The 23,240-nt window shown below is 43.6% G+C and overlaps 1 protein-coding gene across 1 annotated transcript in view; it reads left to right on the plus strand.

Moving 5' to 3' along the window:
• The first annotated feature begins 11,959 nt into the window (after window positions 1–11,959).
• Window positions 11,960–23,240, plus strand: part of tmem214 (transmembrane protein 214) — a 54,892-nt gene continuing 43,611 nt past the window's right edge. Inside the window, exon 1 of the mRNA XM_031800361.1 lies at window positions 11,960–12,230. Coding sequence (XP_031656221.1) covers window positions 12,077–12,230 — 154 coding nt within the window. The 5' untranslated portion in view covers window positions 11,960–12,076. The remainder of the gene's footprint in view (window positions 12,231–23,240) is intronic.

Below are 23,240 nucleotides of genomic sequence, written 5' to 3' on the forward strand. Positions count from 1 at the left end.
TGGCTGATTGGCTCAGGCAGGAAGAAGAAGTCCACGTCAGAGCAAGGCGAACGCAGATTGGTTAACTCGGCTCGAGATAAATATTAAACCTGAACATGTATTCAACCCCAATGGCGTGTTTTTGTAGGCACTAACTCCGCCATTGTTCGTTGTTGATAAAACCTAGTGAAAATGAATGGAAATTTTGTAGGGTTTTTGGATAAACGCTGTAAATAAGGTATGTGGTGAACATAGGCTGAGGATATCTTATACGATTTGAGATCATCTTAATGAGATCATCTTAATCAGCTAATGTCACTATCATCACTTTTTGTTAATTTTGAAGCGTAATTAAAAAATAAAAATAAATCACAAAGGCTTCAAAATTCATGAAGGTCATGTTAACTGACTGATATTAGATTAAAGAACGAAACATATATCTCCTAAGCCTGAGTTAACCAACCAGGGATGTTGCCTCATATTGTTATACAGTATATATACAAAAGTATGTGGAAACACCTTCAAATTAGTGGATTTGGCTATTTCAGCCACACCCGTTGCTGACAGGTATAAAAAAAATCGAGCACAGGTCCATGCAATCTCCATAGACAAACAGTGGCAGTAGAATGGCCTTACTGAAGAGCTCAGTGACTTTCAATGTGGTATCATCATAAAATGCCACCTTTCCAACAAGTCAGTTCGTCAAATATCTGCCCTGCTAGAGCTGGCCCGGTCAACTGTAAGTGCTGTTATTGTGAAGTGGAAACGTCTAAGAGCAACAATAGCAACAATGTTCACCCACTACTACGTGGCTGTGCATGACTCCAACACCATCATTACGTTTGCAGGCAACAACGTTGGTAGGCCTGATCACTGTCAACGATGAGGCAGTCTACAGGTAGGAGGTCAGAGACCTGGCAATGTGGTGCTTGGAGAACAACCTCTCCCTCAATGTCAGCAAGACAAAGGAGCTGACCGTGGACTACAGGAAACGGAGGACCAACACACCCTCATTCACATCGACAGGCCTGTAGTGGAGTGGGTTGAGAGCTTCAAGTTCCTCGATGTCCACATCACTAAGCACCTATCATCGTCCAAACACACCAACACCCAACACAGTCGTGAAGAGGGTACGACAATGTCTCTTCCCCCTCAGGAGGCTGATTTTGCATGAGCCCTCTGATCCTCAAAATGTTCTACAACTGCACCATTGAGAGCATCTTGACTGGCTGCATCGCCTCTTGGTACGGAAACTGCATGAAATCTGACCGCAAGGCATTACAAAGGGTATGGCATACAGCCCAGTACATCACTGGGGCCAAGCTCCCTGCCATCCAGGACCTCTATACCAGGCGGTGTCAGGGCGTAGTGTATACAGCCCAGTACATCACTGGGGCCAAGCTCCCTGCCATCCAGGACCTCTATACCAGGCGGTGTCAGAGGGTAGTGTATACAGCCCAGTACATCACTGGGGCCAAACTCCCTGCCATCCAGGACCTCTATACCAGGCGGTGTCAGAGGGTAGTGTATACAGCCCAGTACATCACTGGGGCCAAGCTCCCTGCCATCCAGGACCTCTATACCAGGCGGTGTCAGAGGGTAGTGTATACAGCCCAGTACATCACTGGGGCCAAGCTCCCTGCCATCCAGGACCTCTATACCAGGCTGTGTCAGAGGCCCTACAAATTGTCAAAGACTCTAGCCACCCAAGTCATAGACTGTTCTCTCTGCTAATGCACAGCAAGCAGTACCAAGCGCCAAAAGGCTCCTGAACAGCTTCTACCGCCAAGCCATACGACTCCTGAACAGCTTCTACCGCCAAGCCATACGACTCCTGAACAGCTTCTACCGCCAAGCCATACGACTCCTGGACAGCTTCTACCGCCAAGCCATATGACTCCTGAACAGCTTCTACCGCCAAGCCATACGACTCCTGAACAGCTTCTACCGCCAAGCCATACGACTCGTGAACAGCTCCTACCGCCAAGCCATAAGACTTCTGAACAGCTTCTACCGCCAAGCCATAAGACTCCTGAACAGCTTCTACCGCCAAGCCATAAGACTCCTGAACAGCTTCTACCGCCAAGCCATACGACTCCTGAACAGCTTCTACCGCCAAGCCATACTACTCCTGAACAGCTTCTACCGCCAAGCCATACAACTCCTGAATTGCTTCTACCGCCAAGCCATAAGACTCCTGAACAGTTGGCTACCTGGACTATTAGCATTTACCCCCTATTTTTTTAATTTTGCACTGACATTCTTGCACATTGACTAGACTCTACCTGTCCCTCTGCACCCATCAACAACTGACACCCACGAAGCATCGTTACCCATCGCACCATAAAAGCCGCGGCCCTTGCAGAGCAAGGGGAACAACTACTTCAAGGCCTCAGAGCGAGTGACTTCACAGAGTGAAACGCAATTAGCACGCACCACCGCTAACTAGCTAGCCATTTGACATCGGTTACACACACACCTACTGGACTCTACCCACACACTACATACATTCACACACACAAAACAAACACACCTGCAAATTGACACCACACACACTCACACATAAACAAACTCTTCACATATGCTGCTGCTGCTCTGTTTATTATCAATCCTGATTGCCGGGGTAGGCCGTCATTATAAATAAGAATTTGTTAACTACCTTGCCGAGTTAAATAAAGGTTAAAAAAAGATAGCCTCGTCATTTTTACCCCTACCTACAGTTGAAGTCGGAAGTTTACATACACTTAGGTTAGAGTCATTAAAACTCGTTTTTCAACCACTCCACAAATTCCTTGTTAACAAACTATAGTTTTGGCAAGTCGGTTAGGACATCTACTTTGTACATGACACAACTCATTTTTCCAACTGATGTACCTGTTGATGTATTTCAAGGCATACCTTCAAACTCAGTGCCTCTGCTTGACATCATGGGAAAATCAAAATAAATCAGCCAAGACCTCAGAAAAAAATTGTAGACCTTCACAAGTCTGGTTCATCCTTGGGAGCAATTTCTAAACGCCTGAAGGTACCACGTTCAACTGTACAAACAATAGTACGCAAGTATAAACACCATGGGACTACGCAGGTGTCATACCGCTCAGGAAGGAGACGCGTTCTGTCTCCTAGAGATTAACATACTTTTGTGCGAAAAGTGCAAATCAATTCCAGAACAACAGCAAAGGACCTGTGAAGGTGCTGGAGGAAGTAGGTACAAAAGTATCGAGGGACTGGTGCACTTCACAAAATAGGTGGCGTCCTCGCTACATATTCGTTGCCAGACCCACTGGCTCCAGGTCATCTACAAGTCCATAGGCTAGGTAAAGCTCCGACCTTATCTCAGTTCACTGGTCACGATGGCAACACCCACCCGTAGCACGCGCTCCAGGAGATGTATGTCACTGATCATCCCTAAAGCCAACCTCATTTGGTCGCCTTTCCTTCCAGTTCTCTGCTGCCTGTGACTGGAACGAATTGCAAAAATCGCTGAAGTTGGAGACTTTTGTCTCCCTCACCAACTTTAAACATCTGCTATCTGAGCAGCCAACCGATCGCTGCAGCTGTACATAGTCCATCGGTAAATAGCCCACCCAATTTACCTACCTCATCCCCATACTGTTTTTATTTATTTACTTTTCTGCTCTTTTGCACACCAGTATCTCTACCTGCACATGACCATCTAATCATTTATCACCCCAGTGTTAATCTGCAAAATTGTAATTATTCGCCTACCTCCTCATGCCTTTTGAACACAATGTATATAGATTCTTTTTTTTCTTTTTTTCTACTGTGTTATTGACTTGTTAATTGTTTACTCCATGTGTAACTCTGTGTTGTTGTCTGTTCACACTGCTATGCTTTATCTTGGCCAGGTCGCAGTTGTAAATGAGAACTTGTTCTCAACTAGCCTACCTGGTTAAATAAAGGTTAAATAAAATTAATTTAAAAAATGAGGATGGAAAAATATATGTATATATTGAAGCAACATCTCAAGACATCAGTCAGGAAGTTAATGCTTGGTCGCAAATGTGTCTTCCAAATGGACAATGACCCCAAGCATACTTGCAAGCAAAGGTGTGGCAAAATGGCTTAAGGACAACAAAGTCAAGGTATTGGAGTGGCCATCACAAAGCCCTCACCTCAATCCTATAGAACATTTGTGGGCAGAACTGAAAAAGCATGTGCGAGCAAGGAGGCCTACAAACCTGACTCCTACAAACCGGGCCAAAATTCACCCAACTTATTGTGGGAAGCTTGTAAAAGGCTACCCGAATTGTTTGACCCAAGTTAAACAATTTAAAGGCAATGCTACAAAATACTAATTGAGTGTATGTAAACTTCTGACCCATTGGGAATGTGATGAAAGAAATATTAGCTGAAATCATTCTCTCTACTATTATTCTGACTATTCACATTCTTAAAATAAAGTGGTGATCCTAACTGACCTAAAACATGACATTTTTACAAAGATTAAATGTCAGGAATTGTGAAAAATTGAGTTTAAATGTATTTAGCTAAGGTGTATGTAAACTTCCGACTTCAACTGTACGTGTCTGTCTCTAACCCGTCTAACCTCTATCTACCTACCTGTCTGTCTCTTACCTGTCTAACCTCTGTGCATTAGTATTCAGACCCGTTGCCTTTTTCCACATGTTGTTATGTTTTCCTCATCAATCTACACACACTACCCCACAATGACAAATGAAAAACACGTTTTTAGAAATGTTTACAAATGTAGAAACTAAAATAAAAACAATCAAATCAAATTTTATTGGTCACATACACATATTTAGCAGATGTTATTGCCGGTGTAGCGAAATGCGTGTGTTCCTAGCTCCAACAGTGTAGTAGTATCTAACTAAATGCTTGTGTTCCTAGCTCCAACAGTGTAGTAGTGTCTAACTAAATGCTTGTGTTCCTAGCTCCAACAGTGTAGTAGTGTCTAACTAAATGCTTGTGTTCCTAGCTCCAACAGTGTAGTAGTGTCTAACTAAATGCTTGTGTTCCTAGCTCCAACAGTGTAGTAGTGTCTAACTAAATGCTTGTGTTCCTAGCTCCAACAGTGTAGTAGTGTCTAACTAAATGCTTGTGTTCCTAGCTCCAACAGTGTAGTAGTGTCTAACTAAATGCTTGTGTTCCTAGCTCCAACAGTGTAGTAGTGTCTAACTAAATGCTTGTGTTCCTAGCTCCAACAGTGTAGTAGTGTCTAACTAAAAGCTTGTGTTCCTAGCTCCAACAGTGTAGTAGTGTCTAACTAAATGCTTGTGTTCCTAGCTCCAACAGTGTAGTAGTATCTAACTAAATGCTTGTGTTCCTAGCTCCAACAGTGTAGTAGTGTCTAACTAAATGCTTGTGTTCCTAGCTCCAACAGTGTAGTAGTGTCTAACTAAATGCTTGTGTTCCTAGCTCCAACAGTGCAGTAGTATCTAACTAAATGCTTGTGTTCCTAGCTCCAACGGTGTAGTAGTGTCTAACTAAATGCTTGTGTTCCTAGCTCCAACAGTGTAGTAGTGTCTAACTAAATGCTTGTGTTCCTAGCTCCAACAGTGTAGTAGTGTCTAACTAAATGCTTGTGTTCCTAGCTCCAACAGTGCAGTAGTGTCTAACTAAATGCTTGTGTTCCTAGCTCCAACAGTGTAGTAGTGTCTAACTAAATGCTTGTGTTCCTAGCTCCAACAGTGCAGTAGTGTCTAACTAAATGCTTGTGTTCCTAGCTCCAACAGTGTAGTAGTGTCTAACTAAATGCTTGTGTTCCTAGCTCCAACAGTGTAGTAGTGTCTAACTAAATGCTTGTGTTCCTAGCTCCAACAGTGTAGTAGTGTCTAACTAAATGCTTGTGTTCCTAGCTCCAACAGTGTAGTAGTGTCTAACTAAATGCTTGTGTTCCTAGCTCCAACAGTGTAGTAGTGTCTAACTAAATGCTTGTGTTCCTAGCTCCAACAGTGTAGTAGTGTCTAACTAAATGCTTGTGTTCCTAGCTCCAACAGTGTAGTAGTGTCTAACTAAATGCTTGTGTTCCTAGCTCCAACAGTGTAGTAGTGTCTAACTAAATGCTTGTGTTCCTAGCTCCAACAGTGTAGTAGTGTCTAACTAAATGCTTGTGTTCCTAGCTCCAACAGTGTAGTAGTGTCTAACTAAATGCTTGTGTTCCTAGCTCCAACAGTGTAGTAGTGTCTAACTAAATGCTTGTGTTCCTAGCTCCAACAGTGTAGTAGTGTCTAACTAAATGCTTGTGTTCCTAGCTCCAACAGTGTAGTAGTGTCTAACTAAAAGCTTGTGTTCCTAGCTCCAACAGTGTAGTAGTGTCTAACTAAATGCTTGTGTTCCTAGCTCCAACAGTGTAGTAGTATCTAACTAAATGCTTGTGTTCCTAGCTCCAACAGTGTAGTAGTGTCTAACTAAATGCTTGTGTTCCTAGCTCCAACAGTGTAGTAGTGTCTAACTAAATGCTTGTGTTCCTAGCTCCAACAGTGCAGTAGTATCTAACTAAATGCTTGTGTTCCTAGCTCCAACAGTGTAGTAGTGTCTAACTAAATGCTTGTGTTCCTAGCTCCAACAGTGTAGTAGTGTCTAACTAAATGCTTGTGTTCCTAGCTCCAACAGTGTAGTAGTGTCTAACTAAATGCTTGTGTTCCTAGCTCCAACAGTGCAGTAGTGTCTAACTAAATGCTTGTGTTCCTAGCTCCAACAGTGTAGTAGTGTCTAACTAAATGCTTGTGTTCCTAGCTCCAACAGTGTAGTAGTGTCTAACTAAATGCTTGTGTTCCTAGCTCCAACAGTGTAGTAGTGTCTAACTAAATGCTTGTGTTCCTAGCTCCAACAGTGTAGTAGTGTCTAACTAAATGCTTGTGTTCCTAGCTCCAACAGTGTAGTAGTGTCTAACTAAATGCTTGTGTTCCTAGCTCCAACAGTGTAGTAGTGTCTAACTAAATGCTTGTGTTCCTAGCTCCAACAGTGTAGTAGTGTCTAACTAAATGCTTGTGTTCCTAGCTCCAACAGTGTAGTAGTGTCTAACTAAATGCTTGTGTTCCTAGCTCCAACAGTGTAGTAGTGTCTAACTAAATGCTTGTGTTCCTAGCTCCAACAGTGTAGTAGTGTCTAACGATTCACAACAATAAACACTCATCTTAAAGTAAAAGAATGGAGTTAAGAAATATATAAATCTTAAGACAAGTAATACCAGAGTGGCATTGACTAAATACAGTAGAATAGAATACAGTATATACACATGAGAGGGATAAAGCAGTATGTAAACATTATTAAAGTGACCAGTGTTCCATTATTACAGTGACCAGTGTTCCATTATTACAGTGACCAGTGTTCCATTATTACAGTGACCAGTGTTCCATTATTAAAGTGACCAGTGTTCCATTATTACAGTGACTAGTGTTCCATTATTACAGTGACCAGTGTTCCATTATTAAAGTGACTAGTGTTCCATTATTACAGTGACCAGTGTTCCATTATTAAGGTGGCCAGTGATTCCATGTCTAAGTGTATGGGGCAGCAGCCTCTAAGGTGCAGGGTTGAGTAGCCGGGTGGTAGCCGGCTAGTGATGGCTATTTAACAGTCTAATGGCCTTGAGACAGAAGCTGTTTTTCAGTCTCTCTGTCCCAGCTTTGATGCGCCTGTATTGACCTCCCTTTCTAGATGATAGCGGGGTGAACAGGCCATGGCTGATGTCTTTGATGATCTTTTTAGGCTTTCCTGTGACATCGGGTGCTGTAGGTGTCCTGGAGGGCAGGCAGTGTGCACCTAGTGATGAGTTGGGCAGACCACACCACCCTCTGAAGAGCCTTGCGGTTGAGGGCGGTGCAGTTGCCGTACCAGGCGATGATACAGACTGACAGGATGCTCTCTATCTATGCATCTGTAAAAGTTTTTTAGGATCTTAAGCCAAATTTCTTCAGCCTCCTGAGGTTGAAGAGACGCTGTTGTGCCTTCTTCACCACACTGTCTGTGTGGGTGGACCATTTCAGATTGTCAGTGATGTGTACGCCGAGGAACTTGAAGTTTTCCGATGTTGATAAGTCGGTAAGCCCCCCTGCTGTTTCCTGAAGTCCACGATCAGCTCGTGGGTGCAGAGGGTCCCTGGTTCGAGCCCAGGTAGGGGCGAGGAGAGGGACAGGTAGAGTCTAGTCAGTGTGTTGACATTGAGAGAGGTTGGTTTCCTGTCCCCACTCTGCCAGGGCCCTCGTATTTACATAAGTATCCAGACCCTTTACTCAGTACTTTGTTGAATCACCTTTGGCAGCGATTACAGCCTAGAGTCTTCTTGAGTGTGACGCTACAAGCTTAGCACACCTGTATTTGCGGAGTTTCTCCCATTCTTCTCTGCAGATCCTCTAAAGCTCTGTCAGGTTGGATGGGGAGCATCGCTGCACAGCTATTTTCTGATCTCTCCAGAGATTTTCGATAGGGTTCAAGTCCGAGCACTTGCTGGGCCACTCAAGGCCATTCAGAGACTTGTCCCGAAGCCAATCCTGCAGTTGGCTTGGCTGTGTGCTTAGGGTCATTGTCCTGTTAGACAGTTAACTTTCACCCCAGTCTGAGGTCCTGAGCGCTCTGGAGCATTTTTTCATCAAGGATCTCTGTACTTTGCTCCATTAATCTTTTCCTCGATCCTGACTAGTCTTCCAGTCCCTGCCGCTGAAAAACATCCCCACAGCATGATGCTTCCACCAACATGCTTCACCGTAGCCTAGTGCCAGGTTTCCTCCAGATGTGACACTTGGCATTCAGGCTAAAGAAATCAAGTCTGGTTTCATCAGACCAGAGAAACTTGACCAGAGAAAACAATTCAAATTCCTGGTTTTTGCTCTGACATGCACTGTGTGTTTCTTTCCAAATCATGAACATTCAATTGAATTTACAACAGGTGGACTCCAATCTAAAGGATGATCAATGGAAACAGGATGTACCTGAGCTCAATATCAAGTCTCATAGCAAAGGGCCTGAATACTTATGTAAATAAGGTATTTCTGTTTATTATTTTTAATACATTTGCAAACTTCTCCAAATACCTGTTTACACTTAGTCATTATGGGGTATTGTGTGTAGATTGATGAGTTAACATTTTTACTTGATCCATTTTAGAATAACGCTGCATAACGTATTTAGCAAAGAAGCCACAGATAGGAACATCGCTGTTCTCCTTGTGAATAGCTTCATTACTACCTGGTACCCCTGCACACTGACTCAGTACTGGTACCCCTGCACACTGACTCAGTACTGGTACCCCTGCACATTGACTTAGTACTGGTACCCCTGCACATTGACTCAGTACTGGTACTCCTGCACATTGACTCAGCACTGGTAGTCCTACACATTGACTCAGTACTGGTACCCCTGCACATTGACTCAGTACTGGTACCCCTGCACATTGACCCAGTACTGGTACCCCTGCACACTGACTCAGTACTGGTACCCCTGCACACTGACTCAGTACTGGTACCCCTGCACACTGACTCAGTACTGGTACCCCTGCACACTGACTCAGTACTGGTACCCCTGCACATTGACTTAGTACTGGTACCCCTGCACATTGACTCAGTACTGGTACTCCTGCACATTGACTCAGCACTGGTAGTCCTACACATTGACTCAGTACTGGTACCCCTGCACACTGACTCAGTACTGGTACCCCTGCACACTGACTCAGTACTGGTATCCCTGCACACTGACTCAGTCCTGGTACCCCTGCACACTGACTCAGTACTGGTACCCCTGCACATTGACTTAGTACTGGTACCCCTGCACATTGACTCAGTACTGGTACTCCTGCACATTGACTCAGCACTGGTAGTCCTACACATTGACTCAGTACTGGTACCCCTGCACACTGACTCAGTACTGGTACCCCTGCACACTGACTCAGTATTGGTATCCCTGCACACTGACTCAGTCCTGGTACTCCTGCACATTGACTCAGTACTGGTACCCCTGCACATTGACTCAGTACTGGTACCCCTGCACATTGACTCAGTACTGGTACTCCTGTACATTGACTCAGTCCTGGTACTCCTTCACATTGACTCAGTACTGGTACTCCTTCACATTGACTCAGTACTGTTACCCCTGCACATTGACTCAGTACTGTTACCCCTGCACATTGACTCAGTCCTGGTACTCCTGCACATTGACTCAGTACTGGTACTCCTTCACATTGACTCAGTCCTGGTACTCCTGCACATTGACTCAGTACTGGTACTCCTGCACATTGACTCAGTCCTGGTACTCCTTCACATCCTTCACACAGTTCCTTGGCATACACATCACAGACAAACTGAATTGGTCCACTCACACAGACAGCATCGTGAAGAAGGCGCAGCAGCGCCTCTTCAACCTCAGGAGGCTGAAGAAATTCGGCTTGTCACCAAAAGCACTCACAAACTTCTACAGATGCACAATCGAGAGCATCCTGGCGGGGTGTATCACCGCCTGGTATGGCAACTGCACCGCCCTCAACCGTAAGGCTCTCCAGAGGGTAGTGAGGTCTGCACAACGCATCACCGGGGGCAAACTACCTGCCCTCCAGGACACCTACACCACCCGATGCTACAGGAAGGCCATAAAGATCATCAAGGACATCAACCACCCGAGCCACTGCCTGTTCACCCCGCTGTCATCCAGAAGGCGAGGTCAGTACAGGTGCATCAAAGCTGGGACCGAGAGACTGAAAAACAGCTTCTATCTCAAGGCCATCAGACTGTTAAACAGCCACCACTAACATTGAGTGGCTGCTGCCAACACACTGTCAATGACACTGACTCAACTCCAGCCACTTTAATAATGGGAATTGATGGGAAATGATGTAAATATATCACTAGCCACTTTAAACAATGCTACCTTATATAATGTTACTTACCCTACATTATTCATCTCATATGCATACGTATATACTGGACTCTATATCATCGACTGCATCCTTATGTAATACATGTATCACTAGCCACTTTAACTATGCCACTTTGTTTACATACTCATCTCATATGTTATACTGTACTCGATATCATCTACTGTATCTTGCCTATGCTGCTCTGTACCATCACTCATTCATATATCCTTATGTACATATTCCTTATCCCCTTACACTGTGTATAAGACAGTAGTTTTTTTGGAATTGTTAGTTAGATTACTTGTTGGTTATTACTGCATTGTCGGAACTAGAAGCACAAGCATTTCGCTACACTCGCATTAACATCTGCTAACCATGTGTATGTGACAAATAAAATTTGATTTGATTTGATTTGAGTAGGTGTTCTCAAACCTTTCAGTGGTAGTGTATATACAGTACCAGTCAATAGTTTGGACAAATGCTGGTTAAGTGTGTTACTTCAATCTTTTGTCTTGCCCATTCACCCTCTGAATGACATACATACATAATCCATGTCTCAAGGCTTAAACATCTTTCTTTAACCTGTCTCCTCCCCTTCATCTACACTGATTGAAGTGGATATAACAAGTGACATCAATAAGGGATCATAGTTTTCACCTGGTTTCACCTGGTCAGTCTGCCATGGAAAGAGCAGGTGTTCTTCATGTTTTGTACACTCAGTGTATGTACTGTATTCTAGTTAAAGCTCATCCTATATACCTTGTGTTGTACACCTTTTTCTATTCATATACTGTCTATACACACAATCATATACATACTGTATATATTTACATTCCAGATTCTGACATTGCTCGTTCGGATATTTCTTAATACCTTTATTTTTTGGATGTGTGCGTATTGTGTTGTATTGTTAGACATAGAAACATAAGCATTTCGCTGCACCGGCTAAATATATACAATTTGATTTGCATTGTAATGTGGCTGTGCTAAGCAACATGCGGGATCAAACACTTTAAAAGTGTCCTGTGTTACGCATACCATTATCTCTATCTGATTGGAAAGTCTGCTATTTATTCTTCCTCATTATAAAGAGAACTAACAGTACTGAGATGTCAAAAAGCTGTTGGCCTTGTGACGTCATACGGGCTAGGTGACGTGGCACCGGGAACATTAGTAGCTACTCCTCAGCAGCACGCTCTTTACCGGGCAGCACCGAGCCGTTCGAGACGACTTTCTTCCCCTCAGGGCTGTACGATCGAGATAATGGCGTCAAATAACAGTCAGGTTGGAAAGTGGGAAGTCGTGAAAAAAAGCAAGAAACCGGGCACCGCCGGCAGCGGAGGGAAAAATCTCGGGGAGAAGAAAACTGGACGGAAAGCTCTGAGCGAATCCAACATGACGAGGACCGACCAGTTTCGTAAGTTTACATGGCTAGCTGCTAGAGAAGGTTACGTTAGCCACCGCAGCTAACTAGCTACCGACATAACCACCACTTATAACTGTCGCTACAACTTAGCTAACGTTACAACTAAGCTGCTAATGTCATAATGTGTGTTTTGGGGTCCGGTTGTGTCTGCCACGTTGGCGGCTAACCTACCGGATGTTCGCTAAGCCACTAGCTAGCATCAGCATATGGCTTAAGATAGCTAACGTAAGTTTGCTAATTAGCCAAACTGGAAGTTAGTTAGTTAGCTTGACTAGCCAAGTCAACTTAACGGGTTTGTCAGGTAGCCCCTCCAGCCCACTGGTTTGTCAGGTAGCCCCTCCAGCCCACTGGTTTGTCAGGTAGCCCCTCCAGCCCACTGGTTTGTCAGGTAGCCCCTCCAGCCCACTGGTTTGTCAGGTAGCCCCTCCAGCTCACTGGTTTGTCAGGTAGCCCCTCCAGCCCACTGGTTTGTCAGGTAGCCCCTCCATCCCACTGGTTTGTCAGGTAGCCCCTCCAGCTCACTGGTTTGTCAGGTAGCCCCTCATGCCCACTGGTTTGTCAGGTAGCCCCTCATGCCCACTGGTTTGTCAGGTAGCCCCTCATGCCCACTGGTTTGTCAGGTAGCCCCTCCAGTTCACTGGTTTGTCAGGTAGCCCCTCCAGTTCACTGGTTTGTCAGGTAGCCCCTCCAGTTCACTGGTTTGTCAGGTAGCCCCTCCAGTTCACTGGTTTGTCAGGTAGCCCCTCCAGTTCACTGGTTTGTCAGGTAGCCCCTCCAGCCCACTGGTTTGTCAGGTAGCCCCTCCAGCCCACTGGTTTGTCAGGTAGCCCCTCCATCCCACTGGTTTGTCAGGTAGCCCCTCCAGTTCACTGGTTTGTCAGGTAGCCCCTCCAGCCCACTGGTTTGTCAGGTAGCCCCTCCAGCCCACTGGTTTGTCAGGTAGCCCCTCCAGCCCACTGGTTTGTCAGGTAGCCCCTCCATCCCACTGGTTTGTCAGGTAGCCCCTCCAGTTCACTGGTTTGTCAGGTAGCCCCTCCAGCCCACTGGTTTGTCAGGTAGCCCCTCCAGCCCACTGGTTTGTCAGGTAGCCCCTCCAGCCCACTGGTTTGTCAGGTAGCCCCTCCAGCCCACTGGTTTGTCAGGTAGCCCCTCCAGTTAACTGGTTTGTCAGGTAGCCCCTCCAGCCCACTGGTTTGTCAGGTAGCCCCTCCAGCCCACTGGTTTGTCAGGTAGCCCCTCCAGCCCACTGGTTTGTCAGGTAGCCCCTCATGCCCACTGGTTTGTCAGGTAGCCCCTCATGCCCACTGGTTTGTCAGGTAGCCCCTCCAGTTCACTGGTTTGTCAGGTAGCCCCTCCAGTTCACTGGTTTGTCAGGTAGCCCCTCCAGCTCACTGGTTTGTCAGGTAGCCCCTCCAGCCCACTGGTTTGTCAGGTAGCCCCTCCAGATCCCCTTGGAACCATACTCCCCGGGGTTGGCTCCCTAAGCCATAACAGCCAAGTACTACATCTAAACATGAATCGATTCTTGAACTTACGGTTCAAGAAACATAAATTCCTCTACTTTCATATCACCCGTCTGTCTTCCGTTTACAAACATGTGTTTGTTAAAACTTCTTGCGACTCCAAACCCGTACCCTGAGCGTAATCATAGCCTCAAGCTCATTACCATAACGCAACGTTTCCTATTCATGAAAATCACAAATGAAATGAAAGAAATATATTCACTCACAAGCTTAGCCTTTTGTTAACAACACTGTCATCTCAGATTTTCAAAATATGCTTTTCAACCATAGCTACACAAGCATTTGTGTAAGAGTATTGATAGCTAGCATAGCATTAAGCCTAGCATTCAGCAGGCAACATTTTCACAAAAACAAGAAAAGCATTCAAATAAAATCATTTACCTTTGAAGAACTTCAGATGTTTTCAATGACGAGACTCTTAGTTAGATGGCAAATGTTCATTTTTTCCAAAAAGATTATTTGTGTAGACAAAATAGCTCCGTTTTGTTCATCACGTTTGGCTAAGAAAAAGACCGTAAAATGCAGTCATTTACAACGCCAAACTTTTTTCCAAATTAGCTCCATAATATCGACAGTAACATGGCAAACGTTGTTTAGAATCAATCCTCAAGGTGTTTTTCACAGTTCTTTTCGATGATAAATCATTCGTGGCAGTGGGTTTCTCAGAGGCAAATGGAAAAATACTGCAGCTGGAGATTACGCAATATTGTCTGCGAGTTCTGTGGCACTCGCAGACAATATATTTGCAGTTTTGGTAACGTCACTGTTTTCTTTCCAAAGCTGTCAATAGTCGAGCATCTTTTCGTGACAAAATATCTTGTTTTGAATTTTTTATTTCTAGCTGATATGAAGGATACGGTCCTTATTAATGTGTGTCAATGTTCAGACTGAGGGTTGCAGCCTTTTATGGTATATTGCCGATCGATCCGCCACCTACTGTGCGGGATGGAAACAGAATTCCCCAAAAATTTTACAAAAATGAAATAAACAACTTTTCTGTTAAAAAAATAAAACACATCTGATCCTTACACAGGCTCAAGGGGAACCTGGGAGGGCGGGTCTTCTGGCGCCAGTACCCCTTGCAAGTCTTCAGATGTAAAATCATTAAGTCCCAAAAGCGTTTCTGCTGCAGTCACAGTAATGTCCAGTTTGTTATATATTTTTTTGAACGTTTATAACTGTGGCAATGAATGCCACAAAATCCATGTTTTTAAAACGCCGGTTTCTTTTGACTTGCAGCAAACGTCCACTACCATATCTTCACTAGCGTCACTTGTTTTCTCAGTTCTTTTAATCACCTCTGCGTAGGAGATTCGATTGACAGCTCTAACTTTTGCCACTTCAATCTCCTTCACCCATACAGGGCACTCCAGGAACTCGGATCATGATCCCCACCACAACTGCAACACCGTCGTCCTTCAACACACCGTTCTTCAATAAACACTCTGTCTGCACACACTTGAAACATGGCCAAATCCTTTACAGTTCTCACACTGCAATGGTTTGGGAAGGAAAAGTCTTACAGCGTATTTTACATAACCAAGCTTCACATGCGTAGGTATTTGCTCTTTATCAGAAACCAACCGGACCGACAGACTCTTTTTCCTCCGCTAACCCAGCAGGTCAGGCTCCAACCACACCGGGATTTCAACCTGAACATCCGTCGTCACCCCTGAGATGACCCCTTTGACAGGTGCTCTACTCTGAAGATCAAAACACACAACTTCTGTTGTCCGGCTTCTCCCTTGCTGAGCGCCTTTCAGGTTGTGTTGATATTGGACTCGTTTTACTGTGAATATAGATAATTTTGTACCTGTTAACTCCAGCATCATCACAAGGTCCTTTGCTGTGGTTCTGGGATTGATTTGCACTTTTCTCATCAAAGTACGTTCATCTCTAGGAGACAGAACGCGTCTCCTTCCTGAGCGGTATGACGGCTGCATTGTCCCACGGTGTTTATACTTGCGTAATATTGTTTGTACAGATGAACGTGGTACCTTCAGGCGTTTGGAAATGGCTCCCAAGGATGATCCAGACTTGTGGTCTACATTTTTTGGCAGATTTCTTTAGATTTTTTTCCCCATGATGTCAAGCAAAGAGGTTTGAAGGTAGGCCTTGAAATACATCCACAGGTACACCTCCAATTGACTCAAATTATGTCAATTAGCCTATCAGAAGCTTCTATAGCCATGACATAATTTTCTGGAATTTTCAAGCGTTTTGAAGGTCACAGTCAATTTAGTGTATGTAAACTTCTGACCCACTGGAATTATTAGACAGTGAATTACAAGTTAAATAATCTGTCTGTAAGCAATTGTTGGAAAAGTTGCTTGTCATGCAAAAAGTAGATGTCCTAACCGACTTGCCAAAACTATAGTTTGTTGACTTCTTCGATATAGGGGGCGCTCTTTTAATTTTTGGATAAAAGATGCTCGACTATGCATATAATTGACAGCCTTGAAAAGAAAACACTGACGTTTCCAAAACTGCAAAGATATTATCTGTGCGTGCCACAGAACTGATGCTACAGGCGAAACCAAGATGAAATTTCAAACAGGAAATGCCCCAGATTTTGAAGGCGCTGTGTTCCAATGTCTCCTTATATGGCTGTGAATGCGCCAGGAATGAGCTTACACTTTCTGTCGTTTCACCAAGGTGTCTGCAGCTTTGTGACGTATTTGTAGGCATGTCATTGGAAGATTGACCATAAGAGACTACATTTACCAGGTTACTTGGTGTCCTCTGTCGAAATTATTGCGTCATCTCCAGCTGCGTGTATTTTTTCCATTTCCTTCAGAGGAGAAACCAACTGCCACGAATGACTCATCATCGAATAGATATGTGAAAAACACCTTGAGGGTTGATTCTAAACAACCTTTGCCATGTTTCTGTCGATATTATGGAGTTAATTTGGAAAAAAGTTCGGCTTTGTAATGACTGAATTTTCAGGTTTTTTTCTTAGCCAAACGTGATGAACAAAACGTAGCGATTTCTCCTACACAAATAATCTTTTTGGAAAAACTGAACATTTTGCTATCTGAGTCTCCTCATAGAAAACATCCGAAGTTCTTTCAAAGGTAAATTATGTTATTTGAATGCTTTTCTTGTTTTTGTGAAAATGTTGCCTGCTAAATGCTAGGCTTAATGCTATGCTAGCTATCAATACTCTTACACAAATGCTTGTGTAGCTATGGTTGAAAAGCATATTTTGAAAATCTGAGATTTGTTGTTAACAAAAGGCTAAGCTTGTGAGTGAATATTTCTTTCATTTCATTTGTGATTTTCATGAATAGTTAACGTTGTGTTATGGTAATGAGCTTGAAGCTATGATTACGCTCCCGGATACGGGATTGCTCGACGCAAGAAGTTAACAAGAAATTTTTGGAGTGTTTGGAACACTTAGGTTGGAGTCATTAACTTCTCACTTCAACTGTTTGTGCAGAAGATTTTCAAGTAGAGATACTGGGGTGCATTGGAGCAACAAAAAAAAACTATAGGGATGTGGTAGTTGGGTGGGCTATTTACAGATGGGCTATGTACAGGTGCAATGATCAGTAAGCTGCTCTGAAAGCTGATGCTTAAAGTTAGTGAGGGAGAAATGAGTCTTGTTAGTAATTGGATATGTAGATGGACGAGTCGGTCAAGGATCGATTCAGACAAGGTGGTAAATTGTATGACAAGCTACAGTTTATTCAGAGTGAAGATATCTAGAACAGCGTAATTACGGCTCTCCCGCTGGTTCGTACGGAAGCGCAGACGAAGAAGAGGCCGTTACAATCAGTACACCACTATTATATAGAAAAGAAAGTAGGTTGATTCTGGAAGATCGGATCTTTGGATTGGTTCAGCTGGGGTGTAGTCTGTAGTCTTCCGCCATTGGCTCAGTAGTCTGTACGTCATCGTAGAATCCTCTTCGGGCATTCAACGTTCAGAGACAACGGAGATCATGTGTGTGTGCGCTGGTTTTGGCCATTAGTGTAATGCGGGAGCTATCCTGTAGGGGACCCCACAGGCTCAACTCTGAGTTGTAGCCCTTTATCAACAATAGTTTGGTCACCTACATAAGAATTAGCATTTCTCTACAGTCTCCAGCTTCAGCGAATTTTTTTTTTTTGTAGATTTTTTTTTTGTGCAATTTGTTCCAATCATTGGCAGCAGAGAACTGGAAGGAAAGGCAGCCAAAGCAGGAATTGGTTTTGGGGGTGACCAGTGAAATATACCCGCTGGAGCGTGTGCTATGGGTGGGTGTTGCTATGGTGACCGGTGAGCTGAGATAAGGCGGAGCTTTACGTAGCCAAGACTTATAGATGACCTGGAGCCAGTGGGTATGGCGACAAATATGAAGCGAGGGCCATCCAACTAGAGCATACAGATGGGTAGTGTATGGGCCTTTGGTGACAAAACAGATGGCACTGTGATAGACTGCATCCAATTTGCTGAGTATAGTTATTTTGTAAATGACATCACCAAAGTCAAGGATCGGTAGAATAGTCAGTTTTACGAGGGTATGTTTAGCAGCATGAGTGAAGGAGGCTTTGTTGCGAAATAAGAAGCCGATTCTAGATTTAATTTAGGATTGGAGATGCTTAATGTGAGTCTGGAAGGAGAGTTTACAGTCTAACCAGACACCTAGGTATTTGTAGTTGTCCACATATTCTAATTCCAAACCGTCCAGAGTAGTGTTGGAAGACACGCGGGCGGGGTGTGGGCAGCGATCTGTTGATGAGCTTTAGTTTAGCATTTAGTTTTACTTGCGTTAAGAGCAGTTGGAGGCCACGGAAGGAGTGTTGTATGGCACTGGCAAAAGCAACATCATTGATGTATACAGAGAAGAGTCGGCCTGAGGTTGAACCCTGTGGCACCCCCATAGAGACTGCCAGAGGTCCGGACAACAGGCCCTCCGATTTGACACACTGAACTCTATCAGAGAAGTAGTTGGTAAACCAGGCGAGGCCATCATTTGAGAAACCAAGGCTGTCGAGTCTGCCAATAAGAATGTGGTGATTGACAGTCGAAAGCCGTGGCCAGGTCAATGAAGATTGCCGCACAGTATTGTCGGTTATGATATCGTTTAGGACCTTGAGTGTGACTGAGGTGCACTCTTGACCAGCTCTGAAACCAGATTGCAAAGTGGTGGAGGTACGGTGGGATTCGAAAGGGCCAGTAATCTGTTTGTTGGCTTTCGAAGACTTTAGGAAGGCAGGGTAGGATGGATATAGATCTATAACAGTTTGGGTCTAGTGTCTCCCCCTTTTGAAGAGGGGGATGACCACGGCAGCTTTCCAATCTTTAGGGATCTCAGATGATACGTAATAGGGGTTGCAACAATTGAGGCGGATAATTTTAGAAAGAGGGGGTCCAGATTATCTAGCCCAGCTGATTTGTAGTTGTCCAGATTTTGCAGCTATTTCAGAACATCAGCTATCTGGATTTGGGTGAAGGAGAAATGGGGGAGGCTTGGGAAAGTTGCTGTGGGGGGTGCAGAGCTGTTTTGTAGGGGTAGCCAGGTGGAAAGCATGGCCAGCTGTAGATGAATGCTTATTGAAATGTATTACTTCCCAGGACATTACTGAGGTTAGAGAATAACATAGTACCGAACAGGAGGATCCACATTTGTTTGAAAAAGCTAGCCTTTGCTTTCCTAACTGCTTGTGTAAATTGGTTCTTAACTTCCCTGAACAGTTGCATTTCACGGGGACTATTCGATGCTAATGCAGAACGCCACAGGATGTTTTTATGCTGGTCAGGTCTGGAGTGAACCAAGGGATATATTTATTCCTGCTTCTAAAATTTTTGACTGGAGCATGCTTATTTAAGATGGTGAGGAAGGCACTTTTAAAGAAAGACCAGGCATCATCTACTGACGGAATGAGGTCAATATCCCTCCAGGATATCCTGGCCAGGTCGATTAGAAAGGCCTGCCCACTGAAGTGTTTTAGGGAGCCTTTGACAGTGATAAGGGGTGGTCGTTTGACCGCAGGCCCATAGTGGATGCAGGCAATGAGGCAGTGATCACTGAGATCCTGGTTGAAGACAGCAGAGGTGTATTTAGAGGGCAAGTTGGTCAGGATGATATCTATGAGGGTGCCCGTGTTTACGAATTTGGGTTTGTACCTGGTAGGTTCCATGATAATTTGGGTGAGATTGAGGGCATCAAGCTTAGGTTGTAGGATGGCCGGGGTGTTAAGCATATCCCAGTTTAGGTCACCTAACAGAACGAACTCTGATGATAAATGGGGGGCAATTAATTCCCATATGGTGTCCAGGGCACAGCTGGGGCTATATCAAGCGACAACAGTGAGACTTATTTCTGGAAAGGTGGATTTTTAAAAGTAGACGTTCGAACTGTTTGGGCACAGACCTGGATAGCTTCTCTTGTGCTTCTCAGAATGCATCAAATTTTATTGGTCACATACACATGGTTAGCAGATGTTATTGCAGTGTAGCAAATTGCTTGTGCTTCTAGTTCCAACAGTGCAGTAATGGCTAACAATTCCACAACTACCTAATACTCACAAATCTAAGTGAAGAGATGGAATAAGAGTATATGGATGAGCTATGACCCGAGCAGCATAGGCAAGATGCAATAGATGGTATGAAATAGTATATATACAGTGGGGCAAAAAAGTATTTAGTCAGCCCAAAATTGTGCAAGTTCTCCCACTTAAAAAGATGAGGCCTGTAATTTTCATCATAGGTACACTTCAACTATGACAGACAAAATGAGGAAAAAAAATCCAGAAAATCACATTGTAGGATTTTTAATGAATTTATTTGCAAATTTTGGTGGAAAATAAGTATTTGGTCAATAACAAAAGTTTCTCTACTTTGTTATATACCCTTTGTTGGCAATGACAAACGTTTTCTGTAAGTCTTCACAAGGTTTTCACACACTGTTGCTGGTATTTTGGCCCATTCCTCCATGCAGATCTCCTCTAGAGCAGTGATGTTTTGGGGCTGTGCTGGGCAACAGACTTTCAACTCCCTCCAAAGATGTTCTATGGGGTTGAGATCTGGAGACTGGCTAGGCCACTCCAGGACCTTGAAATGCTTCTTACGTTGCCCGTGTGGTGTGTTTGGGATCATTGTCATGCTGAAAGACCCAGCCACGTTTCATCTTCAATGCCCTTGCTGATGGAAGGAGGTTTTCACTCAAAATCTCACAATACATGGCCCCATTCATTCTTTCCTTTACACGGATCAGTCGTCCTGGTCCCTTTGCAGAAAAACAGCCCAAAGCATGAAGTTTCCACCCCCATGCTTCACAGTAGGTATGGTGTTCTTTGGATGCAACTCAGCATTCTTTGTAGTGACGACGTCTTCTCGTTGTCGCAGTGACGACGTCTTCTCGTTGTGAAAAATAGAAACACAAACTACAGGCTCCATGACATCAGCAACCTGGATGTCCAAAATAGCAGAACTGGTGGATTTTAACACCGATAAACCCCTCCGTTTTAAAAATGATTTCCGTATATGTCAATCTAGCAAACCAGGCAACAAAAAGTAACTTTCTAAACAATGTTTTGGTTTGTTTCTAGCTTGTTAGTTAGCTAATGTTAAGTTAGCTGGCTAGCCCAGCAGTTCAAATAATGACATCATATATAGCTGACGTCTTAACTTTAACTCATTTGTATTCATTATTACAGGGAAATAAACTCACACAAATCCTTATTTACAAGTTAATGGTGAGCTGATTACATAAAATAGCTGATGGTTGTGAGTGACGAAGTAAAAGCAGGGCATTCTACCAGAGAATTGTAGAACTTGGACACAGAGACAAACGTTGTATCCAAATTTGAATTTGGTGCAGGTCATGTTGTTCTTCACATTACCTTCTCTGGTAAACGCACTATATCAAATAGAATCAATGTTTTTGTCACATGCACAGGATACAGAAGGTGTAAACGGGACACTGAAATGGTTACTTGCGTAGTAAACTAGCTAAACAATTTACCTTAATCCCAATTTGTTACTACCCTGCATGAATTTGTAGGTAAAGCTAGCTAAGATTGGGCTTTAACTAGTGACTCATGGCTCTGAGACATGAATAATATTACGACACAGATCATACATGTAAGGCTAGCTAGCGACCTAACAGTACGCTTTAGCTTGCAATGGAAATTACTTTCTGACTAAATTCGGAACGTATATCTGAAAATGTAGCTAGCTAGACTCTTACCCGTGTACATGGGTAAAAGCTTCTCCCTCTGTCACGGATGCCATGGTTACCCTTAGTTTGAAGATATATAAAACGCCTATCTCTGGATTACAACAGCTTTCTGTGTTCTCTTTTCGACTCTCTCCGCATATTTGCAATCAAACGCCAGAATTTTCTCCATCTCCTTAGCTATCATACTCGGATTCCACCAATTTCAAAACTCGGTCCTTCAGAAAGTGGAGAGCAACACTTTTCAGTTTATTATATATTTTATATATATATTTTATATATACTTTAGAAAGAATTACCATATACATATTATATAGAATTACATATTGAGCAGCTCATGTTATAGACGGACACGTGCTACGTGGCAGACCAATCCCCTCTCCTCATGTCCAGCCCATCCATTCTCAGCCAATCATGGAGAGCAGGAACGTTCCTGTCTTTCTCTGTGGCTAAACCAACTAGGCTTGTAATTTCACAACTTTATTTTGTATTTACAGATGGTATACAATTTATTAAGCCACATGAAAGTTCCCGACAGTATTTCTGCCAACAAATGCATCTCCTGTCAAGTAGTGACGCGCGACATACACCGAATTTCCTGAAACGAGTCACTTGCATTCACCTTAATTGTGAATAGTGTCGTGTCTTTGGCTATGTCGGATTAAGTGATATGACATGCTATTCTATAAAATAATTTATCCGTAATTAATATTACCTGATTTGAGCTAATCATGTAAATGTAATTAATTAGAGTCGGGGCACCACAAAATAATATTTATAGAGCTGTTATCTTCCGAATAAACTCTTAAAGACCTAGTAATATTTTACATCAATAGCAGTCAATATTAATCGTCATCTTAATTCAGTCTCATCTGAAAGTTGTAAATTCTTGGTTATCTGCACAAACCCTGGCTCACAAGTTGAATCAGCAATACAAAATTGGGTTTAATGATTTATTTACTAAATACCTAACTAATCACACATAATTACACACACTCATAATTAAATAACTTGATTACAAATTACGTCATAAAGGAAAACGTTCCTGGTGGGCGGAACATCAGGGAAAAGGGGCGGGGTTTGAGTGAAAGAGCGGGAAGACTGAGGAACAAAGGGCGAAGCTGTGCTATGGTAAATACAGTATCTTATGCATTCTAAATTACCGCCCATTTGGAAAAGGAAAATGCAATAAATATTTACTGCTGGAAGGCCGTGTTGCCCAACCGAGTCCTTTGAATGTCTCTGGTGGTCAATTGGATACGTTGTAGTAAATGTCATTGTGTGATAGACGGGATACTCTGTCTGTTCCTT

The sequence above is a fragment of the Oncorhynchus kisutch genome, linkage group LG21 (genome assembly GCF_002021735.2).
Source record: "Oncorhynchus kisutch isolate 150728-3 linkage group LG21, Okis_V2, whole genome shotgun sequence".
In the NCBI taxonomy this organism is placed as follows: domain Eukaryota; kingdom Metazoa; phylum Chordata; class Actinopteri; order Salmoniformes; family Salmonidae; genus Oncorhynchus; species Oncorhynchus kisutch.